At 34.1% G+C, this 12,023-nt stretch overlaps 2 protein-coding genes across 5 annotated transcripts; both read left to right on the forward strand.

Moving 5' to 3' along the window:
• The first annotated feature begins 248 nt into the window (after positions 1-248).
• On the forward strand, positions 249-5,474 carry LOC104808029 (putative GPI-anchor transamidase). Of its 4 annotated transcripts, none has more exons than XM_010533514.2 (12): positions 249-354; positions 609-710; positions 798-926; positions 1,716-1,757; positions 1,851-1,995; positions 2,326-2,555; positions 2,844-2,901; positions 3,137-3,214; positions 3,358-3,446; positions 3,693-3,774; positions 4,547-4,738; positions 5,078-5,474. In XM_010533514.2, the coding sequence occupies exons 3-12, from the start codon at positions 814-816 to the stop codon at positions 5,216-5,218; spliced, it is 1,170 nt and encodes a 389-aa protein (XP_010531816.1). In that variant the 5' UTR covers positions 249-354; positions 609-710; positions 798-813; the 3' UTR covers positions 5,219-5,474. The 4 variants fall into 4 exon arrangements, with proteins under 4 accessions (XP_010531816.1, XP_010531817.1, XP_010531815.1 ...); XM_010533515.2 differs by having other exon boundaries at positions 277-367; XM_010533513.2 differs by lacking the exon at positions 609-710 and having other exon boundaries at positions 280-354.
• Positions 5,475-5,593: 119 nt separating this feature from the next.
• Positions 5,594-6,823, forward strand: LOC104808030 (protein YLS9). Its single transcript, XM_010533517.2, has one exon. It carries the CDS (start codon positions 5,985-5,987, stop codon positions 6,729-6,731), a length of 747 nt encoding a protein of 248 aa, XP_010531819.1. The 5' UTR covers positions 5,594-5,984; the 3' UTR covers positions 6,732-6,823.
• Positions 6,824-12,023: the final 5,200 nt, after the last annotated feature.

Genomic DNA, 12,023 nt, shown 5'->3' on the forward strand with positions numbered 1-12,023 from the left:
AATTCGGGTATTTATTTAAGAATTTTATAGTTCATATATTTATTTAGAAATTTTATAATATTCAGTTATTTATATATAATTTTTTTTATTATACCTATATAGGAACACCGTTTTTAAACCAAATATGTTGTACCGTATTATCATATTGTTAGATGAATTGCCAAATATGATGTCCCATATTATCATATTGTTAAATGAATTGCCAAGTCGTTATTTTCATTTCAATATGGTCCTTAAAGTATCTCTTAATTGCAATATGGTCCTTATTTTTCATTTCATCTTTCCCCTCGTCTGCGTCTGGCACCCTGGCTCTCTCTCCTTCCTCGCCGTCGTCGCCGGAGATTTCGGCGCCGAGTAAGCTTTAATTGTATTCTCTTCTGTTTGTCTTTTGTCCTTTTCTTCTCGTTGTCAAATTCCATCTCTGATTTCGAAATCACTGTGTTGGTCTCAGGTGAACTAGTTTTTTTTTTAATCTATGGGAAATGAAGAAACTGTGAGAAACAACAATTTTTTCTCTTGTCCTATTAGATCCGCATGAGTAGATCCTCGTAACTGTCTCTGTTTGAATGTTTTTTCCTTGTTATTTCTAACTTGCAAATTGCCTGCAGAAACCTAACATCGGCTGTTGATTCCTGAGTTTCGATAAGACTTGGGGTGGTTTTTGAGTTCCGAAATCTCGTGTTTGTCTATCAATCAAGTCTTCGTGATTGGTATAGTTTGGTTTTATCGAATCTTGTTCAAGTCGGTAATCTTTTGGGGAATTGATTCAGACCAATATAGGTTTCAAAATTTTGCAGGTTCACTGTCTCAAATATGAAGATTCTGATATTCTTAGCGCTGCTCTGTTACTTGTTTGCCTGTTCTTCCGGCGAGACGACTATACACACGAACAACTGGGCTGTCTTGGTCTGCACTTCTCGCTTCTGGTAAATGTTGTTGTTCGGATCCGAATATTAATGCCCATTTCAAATGTTTCACATGCCCATTTTGCCTTTTTTTGTTTGTTCATGATTGGTTGTTATGGAGAAATTCCCTTACTTGATTTTTTATCTGAGGCCTTTATTAGCATAGGAATATAGTTCTTCTAAGAAGTGAGCTCAAAATCAGGTGAATCACGAGGTTGCGAAGTCATGATAGGTTTTGCAACTAAACTGTTGTGTTCTCACAGTACTGGGATGTTCAAACTCTGAAGACATGCTATCCATTTAGGGTTTAAATGCTTTGAATCTCGACAGTTCAGTTTATCTCTGATGTTACTACTGGTGACTTCTTATTTTTGTCCTGGTTATGATGATTGATGCCGAGTCGTCTCCAAAGATTTGGCCAACTTAACTTCTCTCTAGATTCTATCATATTTCTGGTGCAGTCTTGGGAGGCAGTCCAGATAGGCAAAAGACCTGTCTTTGTAGGCTTTATGAACTAGCATGTAGGTGTATTTGTTAATGTTACTGGAAACTCGGTGTTGTGTATTTTGATCTCTTGGTTTCTTTGAACAATCCTTTTAACTCTTTTGTGCTGTGAGACATATTTGTCTTCTGGATCATGTTTAGACATAAAAGCCATGTTAGCAGATAAATGTCGTTTCTTTTGATATGCTTGAGTGATCGGCGTGCTACGGTTTTTCTAAAGGACAGCATTGTTATGTCGTTGGGTTTCTAAAATTACATGTTTCTTCCAGTGTTGTATAATTTATAGATGTGATTATTGTTTCACAGGTTTAACTATCGGCACATGGCAAACACTTTGTCCCTGTATAGGTGAGAGCTTACACTTTGTTTGTTACCGTGATATGTTTACTTCTCTCTGAATTTCAGTTCTCACTTTTTATTCTATTGATTTGGTGTTACTAGGACAGTCAAGAGGCTAGGAATACCAGATGAGAGGATAATTCTGATGCTAGCGGATGACATGGCCTGCAATGCTAGAAATGAGTATCCTGCTCAAGTTTTTAACAATGAGAACCACAGGCTTAACTTGTATGGGGATAATGTTGAGGTAAATTTCGAGTGGAGTATTGGGGCTTTCTCCCTTGGGTACTTGTATTCGGAAGACTTTGCATCTTAAGCAGGATACATATACGAATTTGTTTGTCATATTGCTTTGCGAATTATGGAAGCAATATGCTCTCCCTGATCTGATTTCACCTAAAAATCGTTTGTGAGCCAGTTGCCATACATGATGTTATTGATGTCCAAGTTGAAACAATATGGTATATGTGGTGAATTAACTATTCTGTAGCTATCAAATGCCTTCGGCATGTTGCTGATTGTACAGTCCAAGTTTGTTCTAGACAAGAGCTGATAGTGTGTAATCATTTTCACTCAGGTAGATTATCGAGGGTATGAAGTAACAGTTGAAAACTTTTTACGGGTTTTGACTGGGCGTCATGAGAATGCTGTTCCAAGGTCAAAGCGTCTCTTAAGTGATGAGGGAAGTCATATTCTACTCTACATGACTGGGCATGGGGGTGATGAGTTTCTGAAATTTCAAGATGCAGAAGAACTCCAGAGCCATGATTTAGCTGATGCTGTAAAACAAATGAAAGAGAAGCGTAGGTCTGTTATACATTCTCTTGCATCTTTGAACTACATGTCCATGTTTCTTTTACATTCCATTGGAGCTCTGCACCGAATTGTTTTGCAAACAGAAACTATACTTACTTGTTCCTGTTTGTCTTTGGGATAAATGCCCGCTCTATATACGTAATGATACCCAAAGAGTGCATGTTGAACACCATAATTCTATATCCGGGGATTACCCTTGCGCGAAACAAACATTGTTTTTATATCGTCTTAGCTGGATATAGTTTTGACTTCCTTATGATCGTATTTTGATTAATTTAGATTCAAGGAGCTGCTCATAATGGTTGATACTTGCCAAGCTGCCACTCTCTTTAACCAGGTACATCTTAGTGTCATGTTTTGATGGGTAGTTTTCCTTTTGGTATCAACTATACGTTCTTGCAAGCCAGAAATCGTAATGTTTTGGGCTTATATGCTGATATCGATTATATTATCTCTACTTATGTGGGCGTTGCTGTTTAGGTTTTCAATGGACTTACTGCCTAATACTGAAACTGGCATCTTGGATCTTTTCAGTTCCTTCATAAGCATTCTGAATATCTCATTTTTTGTAGCTTCAATCTCCGGGTGTTTTGGCCATCGGTAGTAGTCTTAAAGGAGAGAACTCATATTCGCACCATCTAGACTCAGATGTAAGTGCTAGTATAACATTTCATGATTGAAAGCTACTTTTGTATTATCCAGAGATGTGCATATGTTGTAACTGTTCAATAGAAAACCTTTGTGTAGTTAAGATACCCATCTCTTGTGATCTTTCAATGTCTGTTTGCTACAGGTTGGTGTGTCAGTTGTGGACCGTTTTACATTCTATACTCTGGCATTCTTCGAAAGGCTAAATATATATGACAATGCATCACTGAGCAGGTACAACAATTATCAAAATGTTGCGAAGATATTTCAACTACGAAAATTTCCCAACCGCTTTAAATTTTTAAAATTTTCTGAAATGGATATGGATCAGATAGTCAAATATGTCACTTAAAATGCGTAGAAGATATTCACATGTCTCGTGATCTACCTTTAGGCCTTTTGCATCTTCGACGTGACTTTTTCCAAGCTCTGAGCTTAATGATTTCACACTTCCCTTTCCTTCTTGGTATACATGTGCAGTTTGTTTAGCTCCTACGATCCGAGACTGCTAATGTCTACTGCCTATTACCGGACAGATCTTTACCAACCACATTTGGAGAAGGTACATCTTTTCTTATTCTCTTCTGTCTCTCCATTTTTACGAGCTTTACATGGTGTGTACAAGTAGCTGAATGGATTTCCCCATGGCCATTGCAAAGTCTATGCTGGAGAAAGTACAAAAGGAAAACCATGAACGTTTACCATGCCTTGAGTGAAATTTGATTTTTCCATATAAGAGCACCTGGCTAAATCTGATATGAAAGGCCAAACGGTGGATGCTGTACTGTAATGATGCAGCATCCCAAGGTGGTGTCATCATCTCATCTTAACTGTGATATGCCAGCACCAGTCAATCAAGGCCGAGTTATCACAAGTAAATGTCTTTTAGCTAATCATCAGAATCAGGGTTCAAATAATGCAGCGTAAGTTTGTTTTCTTATTGAAATTCAAAGAGAACATAGAAATCATCTGAAAACTTTGGATACTATCACTAAGAGTTGTGCATAACATCCGGTACAACAACTCCATATATAGGAATTGGAATGAGAAGAAAAAATTAAGTTGGGATAGAAATGGGGAAACCTAAAAGGGAAATCAGGAAACTGAAAAGGATTTTCTTACTACTATGTGCTCGTTCGGATTAGAAAAGCTTAGGTTTTTTTTCTTATAAATGTTCCCATTGTTTGGTTATGCGATATTCATGGTTTAGATGATGATGGTCTTCATTTAAATTCATGACTCCTTTTGGTATTTCCCTGTTTATTTTCTACACAATACTGTTCTTCTCAAGTGGAATACTCATTCTTTCAAGGTTACCCTTTTTCTGGGTTTAGGTGCCAGTGACAAACTTCTTTGGTTCAGTCATGGAGACCATACATACGGATTCCACTTACAAGGCCTTCTCTGGTAGAATCTCTGACAAAATCAACTCTGACACACTGTTCAGCCAACGTTCTCAGCACGGTAATAGTGAAACACTTGACAATGTAGAGGCTTCTAATGAAATCCACGAACTGAAAACCGAGGTAACAAGAGAGCTAATATTTGTTTTATTTATAATTATTCCTGATACAAATATCCATTCTAAAATTTGCAACCCTTTTCGATATAAACTGTAGTAATTTCTTTTTGTTTCTTACGGAAATGGGCCGAATTTCTCTTTTTAGCTTGGCATCACACAGCTCGTAGGTATTGCATTTAGCGATGTCTGGAAACAATCACACAGAAAAAGAGGTTATGCGTAAAACGGAAGAAACAATTGTGAATGTAAAATAAAAGTTAGAACTTTCTGCACGATTTTTTGGTTTTTCTTTTTTCATTCTTGATTTGAATACTATAACCAAAACCCGCTTTTCATGTTGCAGAAGAAACAATGCCCATATACGCAAATGCGGAGAGATCTCCACGAGAGATTAGAGAAGCTCGCAGATGTCGATACGGTGGTTAACCTCGGGATAGTCACGATGCTTCTGCTCGTTGCGGCTTCCACGTGTTTGCTGACGTGAAGAATAGGACTCAATTGGCATTTCTGAGACATTTCTTGTTAGCATATCTGTTGATAGAGGAAAGATGATTGATTCTTCGTCTCACAAGATTTTAGGACAAACCTTCAGTTCTCAAACTGTGTCGCATGCAGGGTTCCTCTTGTTTTGGTTCTGAACATAGTTTCAAAACAGATCTCTTGTCTTCCTCTAACTTATGATCCTTCTTTTTGGTCTGTGTTCATACATGCAATGGATCTTTTTGGTTACTATTTGTCCATAGATCTGTCTTTATAACGGGTGGATATTTTGGGATTCGGTTTATATTCGTTTGTTTTTATTTTGTACAAGTTTTGTTAATATGGTATTTATATTGGTTTTTCATTTGATTCCGTTTAGACTCTAGATTTAGTTTTTATTAAAAAAATTCGTTTTCGTTCAATTTTTTTATTATATATATATTCAATTCGAACTTTGATTTATTTAATTTTAAAAAAATTATATTCAATCAGTTCATTTCGTTATCACGTTATTAAACGAACCAAAGTATTTAAGGTAAAATCTATTAGTAAATATTTATTTTCTAAGCAATTTTAAATCTAATCATTTTTTTATTAATTAGGATATAGTAGAATATCATCATTTTGGATGAATGGTTACACACATGTCATATGAAAATCAGCTTGGTTGAACCACCACAGCTCCTGTGTTAGGTAATGGAAGGTGAGAGATATTGGCAAAGCAGCATAAGCAACTTCAATGGTCAATCCTAATATATGAACTAGGACACATGAACAAAGGCAGCACAAACACTGAGATGGCAGACCAACAGACCAGAGTTCATCCAGCCCGAGACGTGGAGTCATCCTCGGAGCAAATGCGACGACGCAAGGCAGAGATTCCCGGCACAATGATCCCTCCTTCGAGCAGTCCTAAAGCCAGAAGAAAGAACCAAAACTTCCTCTGCAGGTGCTTTTGTTGGATTCTCGTCCTTCTCGTTACCGCTCTTGTCACCTTAGGCATTTCTATCGCGGTTATATACCTCGTTTTCCGCCCGAAACTGCCTCAATACGACGTGGATAGTCTAAGAGTGAGCAACCTAAGGATCAACCTCGACCTTACCCTTTACGCGGAATTCGACGTCAAGATCACCGCTCGAAACCCTAATGAGAAAATCGGGATTTACTACGAGAAAGGAGGCCATTTGGGAGTTTGGTACGCGAAAACAAAGCTTTGCGAAGGCCCGATACCGAGATTTTACCAGGGGAAACGTAATGTGACTAAACTAGACGTGACACTGAAGGGAACAGCGCAGTACGGTAACGCGATCATGTCAGCGTTGAAGCAGCAGCAGGAGACGTCGGGACGAGTGCCGTTGGATCTGGAGGTCGATGCTCCTGTAGCCGTTAGATTAGGGAAGCTGAAGATGAGGAGGGTTAGGATATTGGGCAAATGCAAGCTTGTCGTGGATAGTTTGTCCGAAAACAATAGAATCAACATCAAAGCTAGTGATTGTAGGTTTGGTCTTAAGCTTTGAATTGTTTTCTTTCAGTCTCTTCCCATTGTTTCATTACAATTTTTATTTGTTGTGTTATGTTATGTTATATGTGTTCATTTGGGGACTAATCATTGTTTTGTTCAATGGTATTTCTCATTTATATGAATCTTATTATATATATATATATATATATATATATATATATATATACATATACACCTCTTTTTTTTATATATATATATATATATACGCCAGCGACATATTATTGATAAAAAATCTATATATATTAATAAAGGAGTTTAAAGGATTATGGTGAAGACACCTCATCTTCCACATCATCAAGTTTCTCAAATTTTATTGGTCATTTGATGTATTCATTATTTTGATTATGCCATATCATCTTCTATCTCATCATTTTTATAACTTTTATTATACAATTAAAATATTCATGACCTACATATAATTTATCATTACAGTTTACAATAAAACAAATAATAGAAACATACATATTATAATAATAAAATATCATAATAGAAACTAATCTTATATGATTTTGCATTACAATATTATAATCTAATAAAAAAAATATTTTTCCTTATCAAATAAATCTTTTATATTATATATATATATATATATATATAAGCATCCATATATAAGCAACATGCCATCATATAATTAAATAAAAATTTAAAATACTTTTAATTTAAAATCAATGTATCTAATTTATATAAACAAAAATATTAACCGTACAAAAAATATTAATCATAAGCCTCCAAATTAAAATATTAATACATATATATAGTAAATCTATATATAAAATATATAATTTATAACCGACTGATATATAATTAAAATAATTGATTCTAATTTTGTTAATTTAAATCATAGAATTTTATATTTATGTAAGACAATTAATTTGAAATTTAAATCATAAAATAATTGCTTTCCTCAGAAAATAGGTAGTGGGTGTTATGAGTAGAGTAAATAATTAAATTTGTTTTATTTAGTCTACTAATAACCACCATTAATCGAGCCCACTAATAACGCCCATTATTATCGAAGTAAATGAAAGAGAAAAAATTATATTCATCTAAGAGAATTAAACGGATCATGTAATATAGAATTGGTTCATTTTTCCTTCCGTTTGTTTTTTAACACCCTTTTAGAAATAGTTAATAATGATTTTAATAAATACTTTATATTATATTGTATTTAAAATCCTTGAATGGTTAGTGGAAAAAGTTAGTGGGGTAATAGTAATAAATGTTTTAGTTATGGCGCAATGAAAAGAATTAATGAGTTATTAATAAATAATTTAGTTTTTATCATGATTTTTTTAAAACACAATATCAAGTTGATTTTAAATATTAAGATATTTGATTCTCCATTGATTTTTTATTTGTTATAAAAACGTCTAAAATAAACATTAAACCCATAAATCTCCAACTTTAATGTCTTCCAAAGGGCAAGCTTATTATTATCTCTTCCTCACAAATCTATTAAATACATTACATTGTGCATTCGCATTATACATATTGGCGGAGAAGGAAGCGAAGGACGCTGGTGACTGTGGCGGAGGAGATGAAGGGCACAACGGCAAGAGCGGTGAGTCATTAGTATTCGACGGAGATGTGGTGGAGAAAAATCTCACCCAACGTTTATAGGTTTGAATCATTATTTTGTTTTATGTGTGGTGGTCATGTGTTTTGTACAAATGTTTAGGCCTTTTGTTTTGTACAAATGTTTTTTTTTTGAAAAAAAAGTTTCTATTCGTATACCAAAATGAGATTACATAGTGTTCCTTACAGAAGCAGGAGAAATAGAAATCAGTAGAACTCTATACACCGTGAGATTTGGTTATAGTGGATTAAGAGGCTTGGCTGGGATCGTGTCTGAAATTGCTGAGAACCAGACCTGCATACAGAAGTCGGTAAATTCAGGGTTAAGTGGCCTGAGTGCTGCCACAAGATGTTGGAATATGCGGTCGGCTTCTCGGATGATGCTCGCAGCTGCCAGAGGAGAAGAGTTGTCCCCCGTAATATTTTTAAACCCTATTTTCAGCAAAGAAAGGAGATGAGATTGATCCATGTAGGAGTGTCAGGGAAATGAATCAGCCTCCCAAGTGTCCCAACCAGAATCTGATTGGAGTGGTTGCAAGCATAAAAGATGTGATCCCTTGACTCAGAATGTGAGTTGTACAAGACGTACATATGGTCAATCGTTATACAAATGTTAAGATTATTAAGATTATGAGTTTGAGCTGTTTGATTTGAATGTAAGGGAAATATATGTAGTGGATGCATTTCGAATTCATATAATGAAGGCCAAGGAGTTATTCAAGTGCTCTGGTCTGCAATCCATGTGGTGCAGTGAATCCAAAGACCAATTATAAGAATGGTATATATGTTCTGACAGACGATATTATGGGATTATACCACATATTATGTAATTATGATTATATTATCTTATTTGTATAACAACCTTGCTGTATATAAACTGAACGAATGATAATGAAAGGCATGAGTTCTTCTCCATATCAAACCCTTTTCCAAGACCGCAATCAAGTTTTGTAACGTTACTAAAACCCACAACACAAGATTCATGGAAACTTTTTGGCTTTGCAAGATTCAAAAACTCCAAAATTCATGAGCAGTTCGTGCAGGTCAACCAAGTAGGCGTATCACTGGAGGGCAAAAACTTAAAAGAAGACAATATCCACGCCTCACAAGTTCATTCGATCTGATGAGTTTCGTTACACATCACGCATAGGCGGAAGGGAGACACCAAACGCTTCGTGAACAGCAGAATCATCGTGTTTCAACTGTTTTCCGGCGTTAAAGAAGGAACCCATGTAAGAGAAACATCTAAACTTCGATGAATAGTAACGCAGAAGAGAGATTGGTCTGTTTCTGGAAGAAATCGAGCTCGAGAATCAGACATGTCATCGAAGCATCCTTCGTCCATTCACCGCACTTGATTGCTCCCCCAACACCAAAAGAGATTCAGGAGAATTTGGGATAGGGTATGAGCCCCATACTCATCTCTACTGGGCCATTTATGCAAATCCATATTAACACAACCTCACTCGGTAGATGAGATTTGCATATTGGGCCCATAATCTCGAAATAATCTTAAATGGGCCTTACGACTAGGCTCATTTGGAATATGAGAGAGAGATACATGTGATTAAAAGCTTATATATGTTTTAAATCTAAAGCCCAGAGTTTAAGTAAAAATGTAAGATTCTATATAAAAAAAATAAAAAAGTTTTCCACCATAAAAAATTATTATGCATATAATAAAAGAACCGTAAAAAAATGATTTTTTTAAACTGTCATTATGGAAAAATAACGAAATCATAAAATAATTTGATAATTATTTATGATTATCAAAAATCTACCATGCTGGTAGATAATATTCTTCAAAGAAAAATATTTCGGAACACTTACAAAAATATAGAATACAAATATTTTTTTAATGAATTTAAGATAAAAAAACAACGGATACAAGTTAATGTTTATTTGTTGTTACCGCGATTTACGAGTTTTGACAAAAAAAAACTATTTGTATTTATAACTTTTTTCCGCAACGATTTTTTTTATAAGTTTACTTAATATTATAGTCAAACAATTATTATAATCTTATCAAAGTTTGACTTTTATTATACATATAATAAAAAAATATTATTGAAAAAAACTTCAAGATCCAATATGCACCGTTATGAATACAAACCTAAATATATGGAGATGTATAATAATTAATAACTGGAAAAAATTGCAAAACAAAAAGGATTAATCCTAATGAGTACTACAAAACATATATGATCATACATATAATATCTTTATTTATTTTAAAAACAAAGATATCTAATCGATTCTATGTAAAATATTTATAAATAAACATACTACACAACAAGTAACATTATTAATTATCAAATTGTAGACCGTATTTGAAATTCAATTAATTTTAGGACTTAAAAAAGTGTAAACATACATCGATATCATTCTAAATAACATTAGATATAATGAAAAGACATAATAGGTTATAATTTAGTATAGTAACATTTCTAAAGATATAAGACAAAACTCATTCAAAATGAGCTAAGTGTTATTGGTTTTTTATTAATTGATGAAAAAAATCAGTTTTATATACCATTTATTTTTATGTTAAAGACTATAGAAGAATGATATTGTAGGAAAAAATTTCAAAATCATGTAGAAAAATACACAAAATAAAAATAATTAATGAGGGAGATATATTTCTTTTAACTATAAATTAAATGAAAACGTTAATTTGAAATGAAAAGTTATGATAATTAATTGCTCATTTTAATTATCATTTTATATTATAGTAATTAATAGTTATTATTGTGAATAGTAGTGATAATATTAATAAATATTATACCGTTATGACGCAATGAAAAGACATGAATTATTAATGATATAACATTATAATGTTATCATGTAATGAAAAAACATGAATTAATAATGATATATTAAAAAATATTATACTATATTGAAAATGATAGTCACAATATATATGCTACTACCAGCAACAACACGTTAATAGAAGAGAATTTTCATACCATCTTTGATCAGTATTTTTATGGCGGTGACGTTGTCGGAGTCAACGCCATCCTTGACCTTGAAGAGGACGATGTACTCAATGATCTTTGGGGTCGAAGAAGAAGACATTGCGGCGACAGGAGAGATGGAGCGAGCACTCGCAGGGGAGGTGGAGAAGGGATGGAGAGTGTTTGGTTGCCGAGAAAGTAAGGGGAAATATATATGGAAAAAAAAAATAGGGATCGAGTTCTCGCACAGAGCATTGTTTATTGTCAACATCATCGGACTTATTCCCGAAACTAACCATATAACGCTGCTCAACGTCACCGTCGAGTTGCAGATCAATCAAATGTCATCATAAGTATCTTTCATGATCATTATTTTAAACTCAAAATGTTAAAGAAAACATTTCTTAGATAACTATATATGGACCGTTCTTTGAGAAGAGTCTAGCAGAAATCAATGGTCCGATGATGATAGTCGGATACAAAGGCGACGAGAGAACCAATAACAATCTTTCAACGCATCAATGGAAAATACGAGATTGGATTGAATGATGTCGAGAACAAAGTTTTCAGTCTAGATCTGACAGTAACCTCGAATGGTTGTAAAAAAAACTACACACTTTCACAATACTAAATAGTACTAGGTAAGGAATTTAACAACTATATCTATATCCATTGAATCAACGGGTTGAATATTCGAATACTCCATTGATCGAGTCGGAAACTCAAAATTTCATATTGTCGTTACCTACCCAAATTAG

The sequence above is a fragment of the Tarenaya hassleriana genome, unplaced genomic scaffold (assembly GCF_000463585.1).
Source record: "Tarenaya hassleriana unplaced genomic scaffold, ASM46358v1 Cleome14, whole genome shotgun sequence".
Classification (NCBI taxonomy): domain Eukaryota; kingdom Viridiplantae; phylum Streptophyta; class Magnoliopsida; order Brassicales; family Cleomaceae; genus Tarenaya; species Tarenaya hassleriana.

What these genes read in the sequence shown, in the direction of transcription:
- LOC104808029 (XM_010533514.2), top strand. Translation starts at nt 814, where the DNA reads ATGAAGATTCTGATATTCTTAGCGCTGCTCTGTTACTTGTTTGCCTGT. An exon ending in GTCTGCACTTCTCGCTTCTG is followed by an intron (nt 927 to 1,715) that starts GTAAATGTTGTT and finishes ATTGTTTCACAG; the next exon opens with GTTTAACTATCGGCACATGG. An exon ending in TCCACGAACTGAAAACCGAG is followed by an intron (nt 4,739 to 5,077) that starts GTAACAAGAGAG and finishes TTCATGTTGCAG; the next exon opens with AAGAAACAATGCCCATATAC.
- LOC104808030 (XM_010533517.2), top strand. Translation starts at nt 5,985, where the DNA reads ATGAACAAAGGCAGCACAAACACTGAGATGGCAGACCAACAGACCAGA.